This window comes from Xenopus laevis, chromosome 2L (assembly GCF_017654675.1).
Source record: "Xenopus laevis strain J_2021 chromosome 2L, Xenopus_laevis_v10.1, whole genome shotgun sequence".
NCBI lineage: Eukaryota > Metazoa > Chordata > Amphibia > Anura > Pipidae > Xenopus > Xenopus laevis.
The window spans coordinates 99,210,785-99,232,426 of NC_054373.1; the positions used below are offsets into that span (position 1 = coordinate 99,210,785).

The 21,642-nt window shown below is 38.7% G+C and overlaps 1 protein-coding gene across 1 annotated transcript in view; it reads right to left on the reverse strand.

The window, feature by feature from the left end:
* Positions 1-733: 733 nt before the first annotated feature.
* ppm1e.L (protein phosphatase, Mg2+/Mn2+ dependent 1E L homeolog) overlaps positions 734-21,642 on the reverse strand; it is a 108,483-nt gene continuing 87,574 nt past the window's right edge. The window contains exons 3-7 of the mRNA XM_018246902.2: positions 20,041-20,240; positions 19,646-19,834; positions 6,991-7,134; positions 4,782-4,875; positions 734-1,793 (exon numbers count right to left, since the gene is read on the reverse strand). Coding sequence (XP_018102391.1) covers positions 760-1,793; positions 4,782-4,875; positions 6,991-7,134; positions 19,646-19,834; positions 20,041-20,240 — 1,661 coding nt within the window. The 3' untranslated portion in view covers positions 734-759. The remainder of the gene's footprint in view (positions 1,794-4,781; positions 4,876-6,990; positions 7,135-19,645; positions 19,835-20,040; positions 20,241-21,642) is intronic.

The window sequence follows — 21,642 nt, forward strand, 5'->3', positions numbered from 1 at the left end:
ACAATCCCTGTTTTGTTTAAAGGGTAAGGCATTTTTCAGTAGCAGTATGCACAAAATGTCTCTGTCTTAAATATATTGATAATGGGTTGAGTGCTGAGGACTCTTGTAATTGTTTACAGGGGTAATAAAATGAATCAGTTCTTATCTAAGAACCCACTAGGAATCCACTGTTTTCAGGAAACTAGTCTTGAAGAATTCCAAAGTACATAATGGATATATCATGACCTTTTCATTAAAGGTTACCCTGTACAGGTCACACCAGCAGTGTTGTCAGTTGTTACCAACACAAATGGAACGTAACATAAATGTGACATTATCACCAGGGTGTTGAATAAAGCCTGCATTATTCTAGCAATCCACATTTGTGAAAGTGTAGCTAGAACACTTCATCTGTCTTCATTCTAGGATCATCCCCCGACTGCTAAATGCTGTTTGATGCGGTCATTGGCCTGAAGTGGGAAATGCTTATGTATAGGAGTACTAACATGTATAGGAGTACTGACATGAACAGGAGTAATGACATGAACAGGAGTAATGACAAGTATGACAAAGTGCTTCCCAATGTCTGAAGCTAAGGTTTAGTTCTCTTTCTTGAGGAACTGTTTGTTCTCTTTAGATAGGGGCTCCACACTGTACACTGCATGGGGTGAGATCAATACACTAAGTTATGAAAAGAATATCATTTAAGTCTAGGTCTATCTAACCTAATTCACTGGAGCACTACAGTTACATAACTCACAAGGATTGTAGAATTTATTTTTACATGTTATAGCTTCTGTGTCGATCTGCCAGTGCTATACAGTTGCTCTCTCTTAACAATGCTCTATTCATCAAAGTATCTTGATGACTACCTTTCCTACATCTTGCAGAGCTATGGATTGAAACCCTATTTTTCACAACACTTTGCACGGGCACACACTGAGCTTTGTAACAAGGCTTTTGGGAAGAGTGAAGCTGTGAACACTTTGGTTTTGCCTTGGTTCCTCCTCTCCTCTTTCTGAAATGTAAGGGAGCTAAATGAAAAGGGACCTTCATCATTGCTTCCAAACATTTATCTTTCATATCCCAAGAAGGACAAAGTAAACCCTCCTTTCTGGGCATTAAAATATCAATACATCCCAATCCTTGACTGCTGGAATCACCTTCACGAAAGCCTTTTTCTAAAGAGAATGAAGCCCCTTCTAAAAACTCCTTCCTTCCATTGGCTCTCTTTGGTGAGCTAGCACTGGTCACTTGGGAGCACGGTAAACATTTGGCACTACGTGGTTTGCCATCATCCCCTTGCAATGGGTTTAGGTAGTCTTGATCTTCTAAAACTTTTACTTCAGGGCCAAGGCTCAAGCTAGTTCTGTCTGTGAAGGAATCCTGCCCATCATAGCCTCCAAGGTCAGCAGGGGCTGAACACTGGTGAAGAGGCCACGACCCTTTGCAATCTCCTTGGTTCTCTTTATCATCTCCATTGTCTTCTTGACCACCATCAAAAGAGTTCTCCGTTTGATTATTTTCTTGTTCAGTATTAGTCGTTGTATTCAGGTCCCTGAGAAATACCACAATCACTGTGATGTTATCACTTGAGCCAGCATCACGAGCAGATGCCACCAACTTATGGGCAACCATACTACTATCTCCATTGTTCTCTTTCAGATGGTCAGACACCACTTTCACAGCTTCGTCAGGGTTTACTGTATCATAGAATCCATCACATGCCAGGATGAGGTAATCTTCCGAGCCATCAAGGACAGTGGAGAGAGAATCAGCTTCTCCGCAAATATATGGCTTGTGCTCAGCATCCCCTGTTGACAAAAAAATAATTAAGAAAATAAACCAAAGGGTGTTTCACTTACATTTCGTCACTGACTGCATTTATTATATTTGGAATTATGATAAAGTTTTTTGGTTTTTTTTCAAAACGCCTCAGTTAATAGTGCTACTCTAGCGGAATTCTGCAGTGAAATTCGTTTCTCAAAAGAGCAAACACATTTTTTTTTTAAATTTAATTTTGAATTCTGACAGCTCTCCCAGCTGCCCCCAGTCATGTGACTTGTGCTCTGATAAATTCAATCACTCTTTACTGCTGAACTGCAAGTTGGAGTGATATCACCCCCCTCCCAGCAGCTTAACAACAGAACAATGGGAAGGTAACCAGATAACAGCTCCGTGACACAAGATAACAGCTGCCTGGTAGATCTAAGAACAACACTCAATAGTAAAAACCCATGTCTCACTGAGACACATTCAGTTACATTGAGTAGGAGAAACAACAGCCTGCCAGAAAGCAGTTCCATCCTAAAGTGCTGGCTCTTGCTGAAAGCACATGACCAGGCAAAATGACCTGAGATGGCTGCCTACACACCAATATTACAACTAAAAAAAATACACTTGTTGGGTTAGGAATGACATTTTATATGGTAGAGTGAAGTATTTGCAGTTTAAACAGTGTAATTTAGAAATAAAAACAACACCATAAAAATCATGTCAGAATCCCTTTATCTTCTCACTGCTCCAATAACCAGAATAGTTCAGAAACAAGTGTACTTTTCTAGGAAAGTGTTTCATATTCTGCTGTGTTGTTTAGAATTTTACTCAAGTAATTTCGCCAAGTCTGCTGGTTTGGTAGCATTAACACCCTGGAATACAGCTACACATTTTTTTTTATATAAGAACTCTGTCAATTTGAAATAACTCTTCATGTTAATGTTAGAATGGAGCACACTTGGTTTACACAGCAAGAAAAGCAGTTGTTTTCTAAATAAATAAGTTCAAAAAATCAAAATAAGGTTCCTTTAAAGGACATCTCCACCCAAAAACTGTTTTTGCATAATAAAAGAATATGTAATTCTAAGCAACTTATTCATTATAAATATTTAGTCATTTTTATGTATTTGTAACTGCAATTGAAACAGGCATCTTTCTGTACATTTCTGTCCTCTGTGCTGCTGGTTCTGACAGTGTAACTTTTGGGAATACCTTTTGGTCTACTAGGGCAGAGATACACAGACCGACAGTCTTTTTTGTATAAACAGATACAAGGGGTATTGGCCTCTTTCTATTTCCCTGCCCAAAAAATATCACTACAGGTATGGGATCCATTATCCAGAAACAGGTATAGTTACCAGCTTGCACTCCCTGGCTCTCCAAATCGTATATTGGCCGGTGCCCGGCTGAGAAGGCTTCGGAAACCCACAAACTTCAGAGTAAGTAATTCCACCAGCACACAGGTCTTAGTTGTATCACCCCGAAACGTTGCATCACGCAAATAAAATACAGCAAGGGTTGTCCCTGCTTGCAACTAAGACCTGTGTGCCGGTGGAATTACTTATCCATTATCCAGAAACCTATTATCCAGAAAGCTCCCAATTATGGAAAAGCCGTCTCCCCTTTTATTTAAAATAATTACAATTTTTAAAAATGATTTCCTTAATAATAAAACAGTACCTTGTACTTGATCCAAACGAATATATTATGAATCCTTATTGGAAGCAGAACCAGCCTATTGGGTTTATTTACAGTTTACATGATTTCTAGTTGACTTAAGGTATGAAGATCCAAATCACGAAAAGATACATTATCTGGAAAACCCTAAGGTCCCAAGCATTCTGGATAACAGGTCCCATACATGTACCATGAGGAGTTTATAATGTAACCCATACCTTCCAAAATTTTGGAAATAGAAAGAGGGACAAAAAGATGTGCTGCATGGAGCGCGGCAAAAATGTGTGACCACGCACAATTTTGTGGCCACACCCCTAATTACTATGTCCATTTTAGAACACTTGGCAGGTTATTAAAGTTTGAACACATTTCTGTGGTTTTTATGTGTTCTTACAGTTTTGCTAATGAAGTTGATTTGCCCTTTAGCTGCAAGTCACAGTTTCCCAAAAAGACTGACTTATCTGATATTGTTACAAAAGTATCTAAGTATCTATTCTGGGCTCTCTGCCAAAAGCCAATTACGTTTTAGAAACTTTGTATCTTTTCTGGCTGTTCGGTGCAGGAGATCAAAGAGAAAGTCTGGACATTTCATTAACAAACCCAGGAGGACGGCGGGTTAAGCTGTCAAAATCGTGTCTGTTCCGTGGAAAACAGGACAGTTGAGAGGTATGGTAATCTAATGAGTTTCACTTCATGCAGCCATTTTACCATTGTTCTCTTAAAGCTACACAGGTAGTTGAGTAAGTGAGGGAATGGGGTTATTATACAAAACCCTAGTGTTTTAATTCAATTTTGGAATATGCAATAAGTTTGTATAATAAATGTATTCCATAACTATGCTCTCTCATAAAATAAGAAGTTGCCAATTCACAAACATGTTTTAACTTAATACTGTAAACTATGGATCAAAAGCGCAGTGCTGATGCCATGGTTTAAGCACTCTAATAATTTAATTTATTCTCAATAAATAACTTAATCCAATAAATTAGAAACAAAGCATTTGCAATTCAGAAAAAAAATATATATATAAATATATCAAGACATCCCTCCCCTAGGGAGCTAATGGAAGCCCACTGAAGGTCACCAGTCATTATCTCATCTCTTCATATATAGACTGAAATGATTAGACAAGCTGAGACATATCAGGCTGCACTGATTAGTGTTCATGTATCCAGGCTTAACTGGCTGCTAGATGAGCTGACTTAGGATTCCCCTGTATCATTCAGTGACTGTTTCAGATTCCTTTACCGTCTGCTGAATGTTTGTATGCTCGAGATCATCAGATGCTTAATTAAAATCAGGGCCACAAGGAGAAGAAGAGAGGAAGAAATAATTAAATGCATTCCTACCAATAGCTCTGGAGACAGAAAGACTTCCATTAACCCTCCATGCACCAAACCAGACAACGCAGCCTCCCAGGGCCTCGATCCGATGCTTTTCATCCTAGAAGTAAACACAAGCTATTCATACACATTTTCCTTTCAGTCACACAGAGTCACAGAGACAAGAGCAGATTCAATGTTGTTTTGACCATTATAAACCAAATGCTAGAGAAGATATCAGGGTGGCAGGGCAAGGGGTTTTGCACATATCCATTATATGCAGGATGTTCAAGTAAATATAAACAGATGTTTGGCAGAAAAAATTAGACTTATTTTGGGAAAATAAGCAATGTATTCCTTAATCTACTTGTTTAAATTCTTTCAATCTTTAAGACTCGTCGACAGTTGCTGGAGTAGCCACCTCCACATAGTATCATAGACAAAAAGTAGGGACTGGAGAGCCTTCCAATGTAGTCTAAATTTCTTTATTGAAGTACTACATGTTTCGGACCACAACAGTCCTTCCATGCACCCGAGGAAGGACCGTTGTGGTCTGAATCATGTAGTACTTCAATAAAGAAATTTAGACTACATTGGAAGGCTCTCCAGTCCCTAATTTTCCTTTATTTTTGGGTAAATTGATTTGTACTTGAGGGCTTATACACAGTGGTGTTTTTTTTTGTATGATTCAGATGCATAGGGAAAGGGGTCATAAGACTATATACATTGATCTGAAGAGGAGATATTGAGACAATAAAATAACCCTTTATGGTGAAATGATTAGTTGGGCTCCAGTGAGTTCATTACAAGCTTATAGCTATATAAAATTTTTATGGAAATCTCAACCTCTATTGTTTTAGAGGTAGCCAAGACTGTGTAGAAACCCACACATTTTAGCCTATATGGGTTGTGCCTACCCCCTCCACCCCCCATCCATTATCCAACCGAACACTGCTCTAAGGTCTCTTTTAGAATGTAGACTGGGAGCACCGTAGTCTGGTTTAGTCTAAATTAGTGCAGGCAGTGCCACATCTCAGGTTCAGACTTTTATCTCGTCATTTATTTGTGATGCTCACTATTTTTACTCTTCACTACCATTACAGCCTTCTATAGAATGCACTCTTCCACAGTATCCGGCTTCCAGCCTCAGGCCGTGGGTAGTGTAAATAGACTATTCAGGAAGACTTCCAAAACTCAGCTAAAGCCTTAACACACTGTCCACATCACAGGTAACCACTTGGATAACTGTTCTTTTATTAAATGCCCATTAGATTCACATGTCTGATATCATTTATGGCTGGCAGATTTCTGCATTGTTTTATAACACAGTAAACTGCAGAGAAATATTTATCAACATTCTATCACCAACTTGGCAGAACTATAATATTGGTTGCTTTTACACAGAAAATATAAGTAGTTGAATTAAAAGATAATATAAGGGATGAGTTCTGTAGCTTGTTACATTTAGCATTTATAAACATACACTTTTGCTGCAGATTGTTCCTTATACTTTTATTTGCCTCCTTTCTTCCTGGATGTTAGCCAATAGAAAGCAGCCATTGAAAGGCCAACATGCCTTTATTTGATACATTTTCATTTTGAGTTTGTCTACTGAAAAGAACTGTCTATATTTTTTACTGGCTCGCTCAGCTTGCAATCTTAGCCCAAAGATGCAATTTTGTAGAGTTGACTAGCTACAATCACTATTATCACCTCCCTATTGAGTTATAATGCCCTTAAAGTGCTAAAATAAAAAGTCTGTAAGGTGTGCATCCTAGTGCTAAAGAGGTTCTTATGACACCATGGGGACATACTATAGCCAGCCAACAGGCACTATCTTTATTAGAGATACCTCTCTTAAATAAACAACCAGAAAATAGCTTCCAAAGCTTACGCAAAACAGTTCCACAGCATATCTTGAGCTCAACTTAAAATACATTGTTTTGACACTCTTTTGTTCATGGATAAGAGAGACTTTGCTAAAAGGGGAAACTGATTTGAAGGCTCAGCTTTGTCATTCAAGGTGTCTTTAGAGTTAATGATAACATGTTACTTGGTGGTAGAAAATCAGGCCAACAATGTTAAGCCCCATGGCTATCTACCAATGAAATAAAGGTGGTTAGCTAGATATCTAGGTCACCCTTTGCTTGAAAGGAGCAGCATGACCACACAAGCAAAAAATGGTATCAAAGAGATTGTTGGTCTCAAAATATAGTGATGCCCCAACAGTCCTTACCTCTCTGTCTGGTTTATGTGGCTTCATTAGCTCCACAGCCTGACCTCTCCGTACTAACATCACTTGTGAGTCTCCTAGCCATGCAATGTGGAGCATGTTCCCTCGGATAAAGGTCACCACTCCTGTTGTTCCACAACGAAGATTCTGTAGGGAAAAAAAGAGAACAACCACGATTATTATTATAAATATTTGTATTGTCGCCTTTTGTAATTCCCATATATTGCATTACTTAGCTACCACCAATAGTCCCATGTACTGTAATTACATGACAATACTGCCTTCCTCCACATTTGATCATTTGCAGGATCACTGTATGTAAAGTGTTTTACATGTGATTTCAATTGATCCAGATGGGAAGGCATTTTTTGGGCACTTCATCATGACTTCTTGCTCAACAGGCATAATATATATAATGAATAGGCCTTTTATTAAAGAAGCAGTATACTTTCTGCAAGTTATACACTAAATGGCAGTGTGTTGGGAGTTTCCTTAAATGAGAAGGATCTTGGGGTTTTTGTAGATAACAAGTTGTCTAATTCTGGGCAGTGTCATTCTGTGGCTACTAAAGCAAATAAAGTTCTGTCTTGCATAAAAAAGGGCATTAAGTAAAGGGATGAAAACATAATTCTGCCTCTTTATAGGTCCCTGGTAAGGCCTCATCTGGAGTATGCAGTGCAGTTTTGGACTCCAGTCCTTAAGAGGGATATAAATGAGCTGGAGAGAGTGCAGAGACGTGCAACTAAACTGGTTAGAGGGATGGAAGACATAAATTATGAGGGTAGACTGTCAAGGTTGGGGTTGTTTTCTCTGGAAAAAAGGCGCTTGTGAGGGGACATGATTACACTTTACAAGTACATTAGAGGACATTATAGACAAATAGCAGGGGACCTTTTTACCCATAAAGTGGATCACCGTACCAGAGGCCACCCCTTTAGACTAGAAGAAAAGAACTTTCATTTGAAGCAACGTAGGTGGTTTTTCACAGTCAGGACAATGAGGTTGTGGAATGCACTGCCGGGTGATGTTGTGATGACCGATTCTGTTAATGCCTTTAAGAATGGCTTGGATGATTTTTTGGACAGACAGAATATTAAAGGCTATTGTGATACTAAACTCTATAGTTAGTATAGATATGGGTATATAGAATTTATGTGAAATTATGGAAGGGTGTGTGTATGGATGCTGGGTTTTCATTTGGAGGGGCTGAACTTGATGGACTTTGTCTTTTTTCAACCCAATTTAACTATGTTACTATGTAACTTTCTTATTCAAAATGAGTTCATTGAACATGAGTTGTACCAAACATACATTTTGCCTTTTGTTTTGATTACTAAAAAGTGATCTGTAGTGTTATTTCTTAAGCTAAACAGGGCAAACAAGCATGTAGAACTACTACATGTTTGATTTTTGTATCTGTGGTGCACAGAAAAGCAGAGGTCCATTATACAGGGAGATTATTAGTATATATTGGTAAACTGCCCCTTTAAGAGCTATACGGGCTTAATTACATGCACAAACCACAATGTTTTTTGGCTACATTTCACCCTCAAGTTCACAGATCTAACTTGTTGCTTTCTGTGAAGAAAGTACAAAATGTTTTGACCTTCTGTGTATGGAGCACTTGCTGGCCCCGCTAAATTCAAGCATGGAGGCATATAAAGGGGATGTGGGTGGCCCCTGGCATGCCTTTTTATTGTGTCTCACATTCATGATGTGCACAGAACGAGTGCCAGGGAACCAAAAGTGCTCTAGAGTCCTCTATTTAATCCCTGATTTGGGCTGGTTATTGTACTGTCTGGACCTTGTGCCAGATATGATATTAATTGTACAACTGGTTCTGCACTAGTGCTAGGTCCAATGGACCTGGTGATAGTAAAACAAGTTTTAAAATACATAAACACATGAGATCTAAATCTGTGTGTAATGTATTAAAAGTTGGAATTTTTTTATTCAAAAAAAACATTACTTCCAAAACCCCTTTGGAGGTTACAAAAAGATGGTCACAGCAGTTTTTTTTAGTTTGTTATTTTGCCAATGTCACCTTGAGCTTTGCATTGCAGTATGATAGATCTCACTATGTCACATACACATCTGCTTCGATCCGAGTGAATATTTCTCGTGCGCAGAATCATTTATTCTTCCCCCTGTCAGTTATGGAGCTTTATGCAGTCGATTCAGAGTTGAAAAAAAAGGAAACTGTAATGCTTCTGAACATTAATGTGCGTTCCTTAGTGATATAACCATCCTCTATGTATAAATAAGAAACAGTGCGGAATTTGGTGTCAGCATATCTCACAACTTAAACATCAAAATCAGTAAACATTATTCTACAACTGCATTTTCTTCTCCAATTTCCCATAAAGCTGCTGTGCGCCTGTCAATCATTCTTGGCTTCCACACAAAATCAGTACGAACTGTGGTGGGGAATGCGTGGGCTGCATCTGCTGCTTAAGAAATCTCCCTCAGAGAGCTAAGGCTTCAGTAACCTGCTTTATACAGGGAACATTCAAATTAAGCTGTGCTCCAGTTTTGCAAACGCAACATGGGTTCCCATTTAATAGCGCTATCAAGAACTTTCATACTGCTATTAAAAGTTTTTTCATACTGTTGTTTCTCAACCATATGTCAGATTCTATTTGTTGCAAAAATCAACAGCAAGGTGAGAATGTCTGAAAGAAGCCAGGTGTTTTGGTGAAGTTCTCCCTTGTGCATTATAATATAAGCATATTTGGTGGTCCAGTAACCCACAGCAAACAGTCAATTGATTTATTTACTGCTTTGCTAACATCTGTAAGGTTATGATGATTTATTAGATCTCAAGCAAACTCGTATTTGAAATATACGGTGTTGGAACAGGTCAATACACCTAACTAAGGGGGAGTCTGTAAATTGTTTCTTAGGAAAACTATGTTGGATGCACCAATTAGGTTCCTTAGCCCCAATATAATGGTTATATACAGGTATGCAAACAACAAAATGAAACCGCACTCCTAGGACTTTAGTGAAGAAAGTGTGCTTGACTTTATTTCAATGTTTCGGCTCCTAGACTCGAGCCTTCATCAGGTTGAACAAAGAAAATAGCATAAAAATGTGAGGAACTAAAGCCTTTTTTTTTAAAACAATCACTTAATTTCAGGGGTTCAAAAGTAATTGGACCAGGGGTTCTAAAGTAATTGGACAATTGACTCAAAGGCTATGTCTTGGGCAGGTGTGGGAAATTCCTTTGTTATTTCATTATCAATGAAGCAGATAAAAGCCCTGGAGTTGATTTGAGGGGGGGGGGGGGGTGCTTGTATGTGGAAGATTTTGCTGTGAACAGACAACATGTGGTTAAAGGAGCTCTCCATGCAGGTGAAACAAGCCATCCTTAAGCTGCAAAAACAGAAAAAACCCATCTGAGAAATTGCTACAATATTAGGAGTGGCAAAATCTACAGGTTGGTACATTCGGAGAAAGAAAGCACTGGTGAACTCAGCAACGCAAAAAGACCTGGACATCCACGGAAGACAACAGGTGGATGATCGCAGAATGATTTCCATGGTGAAGAGAAACCACTTCACAACAGACAAACAAGTGAACAACACTCTCCAGGAGGTAGGCATATCGATATCCAAGTCTACCATAAAGAGAAGACTGCATGAAAGTAAATACAGAGGGTGCCATGCAAGGTGCAAGCCACTCATAAGCCTCAAGAATAGAAAGTCTAGATTGGACTTTGCTAAAAAAAAACATCTAATACAGCCAGCACAGTTCTGTAAAAACATTCTTTGGACAGATGAAACCAAGATCAACCTCTACCAGAATGATGGCAAGAAAAAAGTATGGAGAAGGCATGGAACAGCTCATGATCCAAAGCATACCACATCATCTATAAAACATGGCGGAGGCAGTGTGATGGCTTGGACGTGCATGGCTGCTAGTGGCACTGGAACACTAGTGTTTATCCATGATGTGACACAGGACAGAAGCAGCCGAATGAATTTTGAGAATTTCAGAGACATACTGTCTTCTCAAATCCAGCTAAATGCAGTCAAATTGATTGGGAGACGTTTCATAATACAGATGGACAATGACCCAAAACATACAGCCAAAGCAACCCAGGAGTTTATTAAAGCAAAGAAGTGGAATATTCTTGAATTGCCAAGTCAGTCACCTGATCTGAACCCAATTGAAGCAGTGTGTGTAGGTAGGAAGCCAGTGAACTCTAGCATAGCAGATGGCTACAGAGCAGTTCTTGACACAACAAATGCATGGGTTTAGTGGTCTCCTTAGTGATATCATCTATGGCTTATTATCCACAAGGAGACATGCACTGGGCCAGCATGTTAGAGCACTGTGATGGGGAAAATCAACCATAGATGCTTTACAGCAGTGTTGAGCAAGGTGGCTGGAGAAGTTTGAGAAGTGTACTATATCAACTTTGAATTCAGTCTGATAATGCTAATCATACACAAATGCATCACCTAGGACAATGCTGAATAAGGTGTATTGATCAGTGCAAGTTCTTTAGGGAAATCTGCTGATTTTATTAATCCTTCAACCATCAGTAGAAATTTCTTATTATATTCTATACAATAATCCACAGTTGTAAAATAAATATCAAATTGCACTTGGTATCAAAATCCTTCCCACTTGGTGCTACCTTCACACATGAAGAGTTCCCTTACTAAACTGGGCCCCTTGTGGACCACCAGTAAGTAAACACATAAGTAGGGGTCACCCCTGTACTCACATATCTCCTGGGGGATTGCTCAACCTCCTGGCTTTCCTCAGTCAGACAGACTGTCACTCGCTGTCATCTGTCTCTGCACCTTGCAGTGGCAGGCAGCACCCCAGCCCCTCTGGGAGTTCCTCGTACAGGCAGGTGTCCTTGCTCTGTGCCCTGCTCAGAGATACCTCAGCCTCACTAGAACTAAATGCCTTTCCACAGGACAGCCTTCAATCTGTGAGCTGGACTACTGGATTGGAGTACCTGGCTTGCCTATTCTTTCCAGAATACTCCAGTTTCCAGGACCTGGCCATGAAAGCCTTTAAACTAAGAACCTATTCTCAGTTTATTAACACCCTTCCTGGTGCCTACCCCACTATGGAGAACTTAAAGGGAAAGCATACCTTTTCCCATATTGTTTTGGTCACTCTACCACAACATTAACCAGTGTGTCTCAGAGATTGTTGATCATTCATTGAGTCCAAGTCCCATAGTCATTTTACTTGCTTCTCCACTTGAATTCTATCAAGGCACAATGGGGGTCATTTATAAACACTGGCCAAATTTGCACCTGGTAGTGACCCAGCATGCTGCATGTAGAAAAATTCAAGCAAATTATTGATCATGGTTGATTTGAGTGTCATAGCATGTCCCTGTCCAATTGTCTTTTAGGTGCTCAAGGCACAGGAGTGGTATTTTATCTTAACGACAAGGCAGTGACATCCATAGAAGATTCAAGCATCCAAGGGAGCAAAAACATGAAGAATGAGCCACTCCCTGCAAGAATTTCGCCTTTGCTTAGCTGAGTATAAGGTCTTGGTAAAACACAGAAGGATAAATTAATAGAGTTGATCAGCATTCAGGACTGGGACCTTATACTGTACTTCCATATACTTTATCTGTATTCGTTTTTCTTTTTGTGCACTTGAAATGAAACAACACAAGTGCCTTTCCTTCTGTAAAGTTAATTCTATGCCATTATCTCAGAACATTGAATACTTACAGCAGCAAATAGAATTTCTGCCTTGCAAGCATGGGAGTCTCAGATTTGAATCTTATCTGACCATTATCTGTGTGTTGGTATGTTCTACCTACTGGCTGGTTTGTGATGATGTGATGACTTGTAATGGCACACAGGGAGACTGCCTCATTTAAAAACTTCAGAAGACTCAGAAAAACAAAGCACAGTGTATGTTTTCCATCAGCAATTCATTTTCTTGCTGGTGGAAAAGTATTTTGGGGAGATTTGTCGCCTGCAGTGCCGCAGAGTTAATCTTTGGTGACAAATCACACCGTGTGCCAGTAACCGAACAGAGTATTTTTGATTCTTGAGTCATCACAAGCCATTTAACATGCCAATAAGATAGGTAAAACATACAAACACACAGATAATGGTCTGAAAATATTCTGTTTCCTGCCCTAAGTATTCAATGCTGTGATAATGTCATGGAATTAACACCACTGAATGAAAGGCGCTTGTGGCCTCATTTATTTGTCAGCACAAGCTATTTACCATATAAGTTACATAGGTAATAAATGCAGCGGATAAGATTTTCAGAGATATGCCCATTCAACTTATATGATCTCAATGACTATTAAAGTCAGTTTCAGATCACTTTACATTTCTAAAACCAATTTTAAATGCTTAGTATCAGGATTTTAATATTGTATAAGACAGAAAGAAAAGAAAAAGGACTAAAATGAAAGGCAGATTTTCAGGGATACTATACCGATGAACGAAGCAGATCTCTTAAAATATATAAAATAAAAGAATCCAGATTTAAAATAATTTTCAACATAGAATAAGGATATTTAATGAAAAAGTTAATTTTCTTATAATATGTTCCACTGGAGCTTTGCAAAATAAAACACTGCCACAATTGAATCAATCCCTCTGGCCCTTATGAGGTTCTGTGCTCACACACAAACCATGCGCACGCAGGCAAGCTGGGTTATGTTGGCTTCCTGTAACAATGAAAACCTGTCAGGTGTCCCACGAGGGAGCATGTACAGCATCATAAAATGATTGATTAAGGTTAAATATGCAAAACGGAAACATGAAACTTGAAATGTATAAGCCAATTTGATAAGAGTCTTCTGTTGGTTCTTTTCTCTTTCAAAACACATAACCTCAGCTACGATTTATTTTACAGTGCAGGAAGGAAGGAGCAAGGAGTCCATTTATTATTGAAGTTGTATGTGCTTATTCTCATCTGGCTGTCAGCCCTACAATCTCCTTAGTTTTGTAACACACACACACATATATATTGACACTAAAACTGTGAACTGAAATATGTGAACATTTAATGGAGGCAGGTTGTCATCAATAAACCTCTAACAATGGCTGAAGGTGGTTTAGGCAGTTCCCTCCTTCTCTTATAGGGTTATTATTTAGTGAGTGAAGTCCATAATCCCCTTTTTGTATTATTTTATGCAAACAGAGTTTGTTTTAATTAAGTTTACAGCTATAAGATAAAGTACAGATAGAGCAGATGTTAGACAAAAACGTGGCTTTGTGTGTGAGTAATCTCTGAAGAGGTAAAGCAATTGCCATGCAAGGCCCATCAATTATTTTAAAGCATAGTTTCACATTCAATGTGCATTTATTCAATTTAGCACATTTAAGAGAATACTGTAACCTAGCAAAGGGAATACAGCAATGACTATGGTGCTAAATTTAGTCTGATTTGGTCTCCAAACTCCTTCCTGGGAGAATTCATGTCATCGTGCACACTGTGACTGCTCCAGAATTAAAAACATTGATCGGCCCAGGTTCAAGTAACAATCACAAGGGATGACAGCAAATTGTTTGTTGTGTGCAGAAGCTACATTTAGCAATTCACTTCTTTGAATCAGTGTAGTCAAAGGAAGATTACATTGTGAGCCTGGAATGTGGCTGTCATAAGAGTAAGGAGAGAATAGTGAATACCAGGTTGCAGGTTTCAAAGGAAAACATAGACTGGTTATACATACAGTTTATCCTTTCTTTAAATTGACCCTAGTGTGTGAATGTAATAGGGACCTTAGACTGTAAGCTCCAGTGTGTCAGGATCTAATGATGATGTAAAATTCAAAGGGATATGTCATTACTATATTCATAAGGGCTACTAATAATGATAGAGTGTATAGTATAATGTAAGCCTAATTTATCTGCATATTTGCATTCATCAAAATGCAAGGACGCTTCCTATTGTTTGGTCTCTTGAGAAATCTCAAACACTCAAAACCGAGGAAGAGATTTATTAAAACTCTTGCTTTTTCTCATCAAATTGTGCAAGTGAGATATGTTACAGAGCATTTCTACAGTGTGTATTGATGCTATTCCCAAAATCCGTTACGCTCATATACAAGAGTGGTAGATCATCCTTTCAGCTTCCTAGAGATTATTTGCTAATTTAGTTGCACCTATATATGAGGTATAAACTACACAAAATAGCATGCATGGATGCTACTTTAACTACCAGCAGCTTGGGCCCGAGAGTATTTTCAAGGCTCGCCCCATCGGCTTGTGTTGCATTAAAGTGAACCGAACACTAATGCTATTTTAGTTGCTGCATGCACTGGTGTGCCATAATTGATGCCACACTCTAAAAAGTAGGCACTGCAACTTCACAAAATTCACAAAAAAAAACTAAAAACTAATTTTTACATGTATTGACACTGTTTGAAATGTGATGCAATCAATGGCTGTCCACAATTCACCACTAAAAGAGGCTGTACCTGGGCCAATACAATGTTTGCGGGTGCAGGCAAGGAAGGAGGCCAGTGATTTTTAGCCTGTAGAAATCCCCCCTCCCCCCCCCAAAACGTGGGCTTAATCAATGAGCAAAGCTGGCCATGCTTGTACAGATGAACTTGTTTGGCCAGGTGATCCCCGTTATCTGTTTCAGCTATTGAAGTGGTAGACCGATATGATCACTTGGCTCTGGTTCCAGTGATCTAATCACAAATAAGGCTTCTTCACTGTGGTCCGTGACTCATAGGGTTTTCCCACTGAACAAAATGAGCAAAACTGAACAGATACTCATTTGAAAAAGGAATTATTTTGGTCCTATAACACTGGAATGTGAGATCTGCTAATATCTAGCAGAGGTAAAAAAGTCTACACATCGTATATTGATGCAAAGCCCTTTTATCAGGCGCTTGACCTACCATGCCACTGTCATGCAGGGAGGCCAAGAAATACTTGTTGTGCCAATTTGTGCATCTAAATGTAAATATAAGGAACATTTTAGAGCTTATAGCCTTGCCAGTATGGAAAAAGAAAAACAATAAAATAATAATTTTGGCAGAGAATAAAATTGCATTCTTGAAAAAAAAAAAAAAGACCTCTGCTTTTATATAGAAGCACTTTAATGGAGAAATATGAAGCCACTGGGACTAGAATTAAGAGACAAGAATAGCATGCAATAAAGGGATCTCGTTTATCTGGGCAGATAATCAAGGTCATTTTCTTTGGCAAGAAAGTTTCCTTAATACACAGTTGCTCTTCTTGCATGTTGTATAAGAAGCTGGTTTACTACAGGTATTAACATTAATTCTAGCCATTATTCCTTCCCATAGCCAGTGACGTTTGAAAATATTTCCCTAACTGCAAATTCTTTGGAAAACCAGCACCCTTTTACATAAAAAATGAGGAGCTGGCTAGTATCCTTCTGTTTCTAAAGCTGAATTAAAATCCTGCTTGTGCATGAAAGAAATGGGCAGAGCAGAGTCCTGTGGGCTATTAATCACTTTTGACATTCGAGGTATAATTAACTGCAATGTGTATGAAAGCAATAGCTACCAAATTTCAAAGCACATGAAAAATGAAAAATCTAGGCCTGCCTTAGTTCCTTTTTCCCCTCAGTAATTGAGGAATACTGAAGATTCTTTGGATTTGCTCAATGCATACAGTATTAGTGGTAGAAAAGAAACAATGGGAAGAGATAAAAAAAATAACAAAGGCAACAATAGGCATAAAGGAAGTGTATAAGGTTATGCCCAATGTGCGCCAGTAATACGCATGCAAGTAAATAGTGGTTGGGGCTCTGGTAACTTACAAATACTGCAAGGTAAATACTACACAGCAGAAATGTCTCTTGCACATAGCAATAGCAAACATCAAAAAGACAGTTTTAACCTTTGAAGTAAGACAGGCAGTTCACCTACTGATAATTTGTTTGCGTTTCTTAGAAAGAAGAAATGGTTGGCAAAAAAAAATGATAAAAGAATTAAAAGGACAATGAGAAACCTTGTATTTTTGCTTGCCAAATATATAGATCTATATAAAAACTCTTTGTATAGAACAGACTTTGTTGTTGCCCACTCATTTTATCAATAACTGTAAGACAATTATTAATTATTACAAGTGCTCAGTTTTTCTACCATTAGTAACCCTGTTGCACTGCAAAGTAGTCAACTTCCCAGTACACTGCAAAGAACACTGCAAATTATATCAATTCGGGAATGGCAAAGGGAGGGGTTTGTCCTGAATCATTAAATTTATTGAGCAAGCCAGCCTGTGGCTTAAAGGGATACTGTCATGGGAAAAAAAATTTTTTCAAAATGAATCAGTTAATAGTGCTGCTCCAGCAGAATTCTGCACTGAAATCCATTTCTCAAAAGAGCAAACAGATTTTTTTATATTCAATTTTGAAATCTGACATGGAGCTAGACATATTGTCAATTTCCCAGCTACCACAAGTCATGTGACTTGTGCTCTGATAAACTTCAATCACTCTTTACTGCTGTACTGCAAGTTGTAGTGATATCACCCCCTCCCTTTTCCCCCCCAGCAGCCAAACAAAAGAACAATGGGAAGGTAACCAGATAGCAGCTCCCTAACACAAGATAACAGCTGCCTGGTAGATCTAAGAACAACACTCAATAGACACATTCAGTTACATTGAGAAGGAAAATCAGCAGCCTGCCAGAAAGCATTTCTCTCCTAAAGTGCAGGCACAAGTCACATGACATGGGGCAGCTGGGAAATTGACAAAATGTCTAGCCCCATGTCAGATTTCAAAATTGAATATGTTTGCTCTTTTGAGAAATGGATTTCAGTGCAGAATTCTGCTGGAGCAGCATTATAAACTGATTCATTTTGGAAAAAAATTTTTCCATGACAGTATCCCATTAATAACATGCAAAGTGACGGCTCTATACATGAAAGCACCCTGTGTCCAGTCACATTGTTAATGCCTTAGTTACACCACAAAGAGCCCAGTACCCCAACTGTACTCTTGGTGCTCACTATTAGCCTAGTTATAGTGCAAAGTGCCAGTAACCCTGTACTGCTTGATGCCTGGTAATAACCCATTTACGTTGCAAACAGTAAACCAGTTTTACAGCCCAGGTATAATGCAAAGTGTCTGGTACTTAAGTTCTACTGCAGAATACCCAGCATAAACCCAGTTGCGGTCTCTGCACTAGAAGGGGCAAAATTCTGATTTAAATTAAGAATTTCGGCTTTTAAACTTACCAAGAGTATCTTTGTGCCACCCCTGGTAACCTGGGGGGGCATACAAATCTAGAATATATTGATTGAAACACCAACAAATTTAAACCTGTTATGCATTTGTGACTAATGGTTAGCCTTTAGGGTACTTCCATGATTATAAAAAGTGCGTGGTCCAATAACACTGCAAAGTACCCAGAATTCCAGTTTGTACTGCAGGGCCACCTCAAAAGCAAGGTAAAAGAGCTAGTAGCCTTAAGAAATCATAGATAACTTATATATCCCATTAGTAAGTGTAAGAGACAAGCTCATACAGTTTAAGATAGTACATCAAACGTACCTTACCCCTCAGAAACTGTTTACTATGGGAAAAGTGGCCTCACCCAGCTGTCTGAGATGTGGTGCCCCTGTAGCTACCTTCATACATTTAATGTGGGATTGCCCAGTGATACTCAGATTTTGGAGGGCAGTTTTGAACTTCCTGGCTACCGAACTGGAACTTCCCCAGATACTTAACCCTGCTACTTGTCTTCTGGGTCTCCTTGACTCCGTGATACCTAGAGTTAACACCAGATGCCTGATGCGGTTGCTCCTCTTTTACGCGAAGAAGGTCGTTGCCCTGCACTGGATGGGCCCATCGCCACCGTCTCTGAGTAGATGGATTGGACTGGTTAATTCGCAGCTGGAACTGTACAAGCTCACGTACCTAGCACGTGGATGCCCAAAGAAGTTTGAGAGTATTTGGAACCCTTGGCTCGAGTCGCCAGCCACCTCGACCAACTGTTAATGGACACTTCTTCAGCCGTACCCCCTTCTCCCCACTTTCCCTTTCTTTTCTTTCCTTTCTCACTTGCTTTTCTTCCTTCTAATTTTCTGTTGTTAAAACTCAATAAAAATTAACCTTTAAAAAAAAAAAGAGCTAGTAGCCTTAGGCATAGATGCCCCCTTACCAGCTTGCCTCTGGGCTATTCTGCCTGCTTCTAAAAAAGCAGCTTAACACCCCATCACCCATGTGTACAGGTATGGGACCCGTTATCCAGAATGCTTGGGACCTGGGGGTTTCCGGATAACAGATCTTTCTTTTTATTACTAGAAAATCATGTAAACATTAAAACATAAGGATTAATTACATCTTAGTTTGATCCAAGTACCAGGTACTATTTTATTATTACAGAAAAAAAGGAAATCATTTTTTAAAATTTGGATTATTTGGATAAAATCGAGTCTATGAGAGATTGCCGTAATTCAGAGCTTTCTGGATAACGGGTTTCCGGATAACGGATCCCATACCTGTACATGGAAGAGGAGTTACAGGTTCAGCAGGATTATAAACTGATTCATTTTGAAAAAAAATGAGGGCAGCTTCAGTTCTTTTGGAGGGCCTGAAAGCAAGACTAAGTGGATGAGCATTTTATAGTAGTTAACCGTAAAAGTGAAGTACTGTTCTATAATAACATTATAGGTGACACAAAAATTGTGCACGACAAGCAGACAAAAGCCAAACTAACCTCCCTTGCTGCTTTCTTCACAAAACTCTCATCTGTAACACGAAATGCTCTGCACAGTGCTTCAGCTGGATCCTGGGAGAAAATTTCTTGTCGCACCAAGTTCACATGCAGATGGATAGAGGCATAAATGGCAGCATCCACTCCTCCATGACCATCAAACACAGCAAAGTAAGCTTGCTCTTCCTGATCCTTTGCAGAGAAAAGGAAACAGTTAAGTAGTTAGATAAATCTAAGTATGCCTTTTATTATTAAAGGGGGTTTCTGTTTCATACCAGACTTCTATAGACTTCTGTACTCATACAAAAAAAACCCACTTGATTTAAAAGACAGAATCCAATTTCATTTGCTTAGCCAGCAGCTCACATTGCCAAAACTACAATAAATGATGGTCTTACCTCCAGATTAAACAGGATATTAAAGTCTGGGATGCAGACATGCTTGTCCTCCATCTTTCTTCGCATGTTCTTGATGGCGTGGATAGAGATGTCATAATACATGTGTGGTTTGCGTTGCAAGGGGAAGTCTTTTACCCAACTGCAGCAGATTTCATGCAATTTGCTAAACACTCCACGGGCAAGTTTAATGGCCTCAAGTTCTAAAATGAAGAGAAAGTTTAAACAACTGTCATTAACATTAAACAGTTCCACAGATGATTTATAAACTGCCATAATCCTTCATGCTTGTTGGGTGTCAGATAGTCATTGACAGTTAGATCCAATATAACTTATGGGGGGGGGTTCCTTTTCTAGCATATGTATTGGAGCTAACTCAAATAACTGATTCCAATACAAAAAAAATCTAACAAAATAACTGACTTACACATATCCTGCATGTAAAGATACAGGATTTCTGGTGATTTTAAAAGAGTGAGCTCTAATACATCTTCTAGGCAAAAGGAGCCCCCCTAAAAGAGATATTGGATCTAGCTGTCATATAAAATCAAACTCCCTACTCCTGTATGAAGAGAGAATTAAGGGAGACAGATGCCAAGAGGGGGAGAGTGAAGAGGAATTTGATTATTTCAGAAACAGATCAGAATTTTTCATTGATACTAATTAAAAGAAATCTTATTTCATTATGAAGAAGCTTATATAAAATGTTCATTTTTGCCGTAGTTCTCTTTTAAGACTAATAAGCTGAGTTACAAATAAGACTTCCAGCTTACATGCACCATTAATAATTAGGTATGAAACTGTTCCTGATTACATGTACCTCTGCTCATTATGGTATGAAACTGCTTCCATTTTGCTTCATTCCAAATGTAGTAATCACACTGTTAAGGAGGGCCACTAAGTAATGGACAGAGTTCTGTGTCTCACACAAATAGCAGGATCCCTTTTACTCAAATCTACCATATTTTTAAGTGTTTGTTCTCTTCTAACCAAATTTGTTAAGATGAGGGAAGCAAACATGGGGACATTTAAACTAAGAACATTGCCCCAAAATAGTGTGAAGACAGACTAAACGTACAAAGAGCAAAACAGGCATTTAGCCGTAAAAAGGACATTTAACATGAAACATTTAAACTTTTACCGATTAAATTATTCCCTTCACTGAAAAATAAACAAAAGTTATTAAATAAGCCTTAAATAAAAATGTTATTATTTCGAGTGCTTTATCCCTATGCCCAGCTGTTTTGTCTGTATGCATGGTATTTCTCTAGGAGAGAAATGATTGCTATTAATTTCAATCTTCTGCCACTTGAATATCCGCTGGAAAATCAGGTAGATGGCTTGACCTTGACTCTTCAATCAAGGTTATGTTTTTTTTTACTGGCAAGCCATTAAACTGTTAATATGAGCTTCCAGTAAAGCCCTTTCCTCACAAACAAGCCTAATGTGCACTGCAAAGTCAGAAAATGCAAGCCTCTCTCTGAAAACAGATCAAATCTCTTAACAGAGGGAGATCAAAGCAAATTTTTATAATCCTGAGAAAACAATTTGATGACCAGTGTGTGTGTGTGTCTATTCCAGAGTATCCCTATGTGACTTGGATAG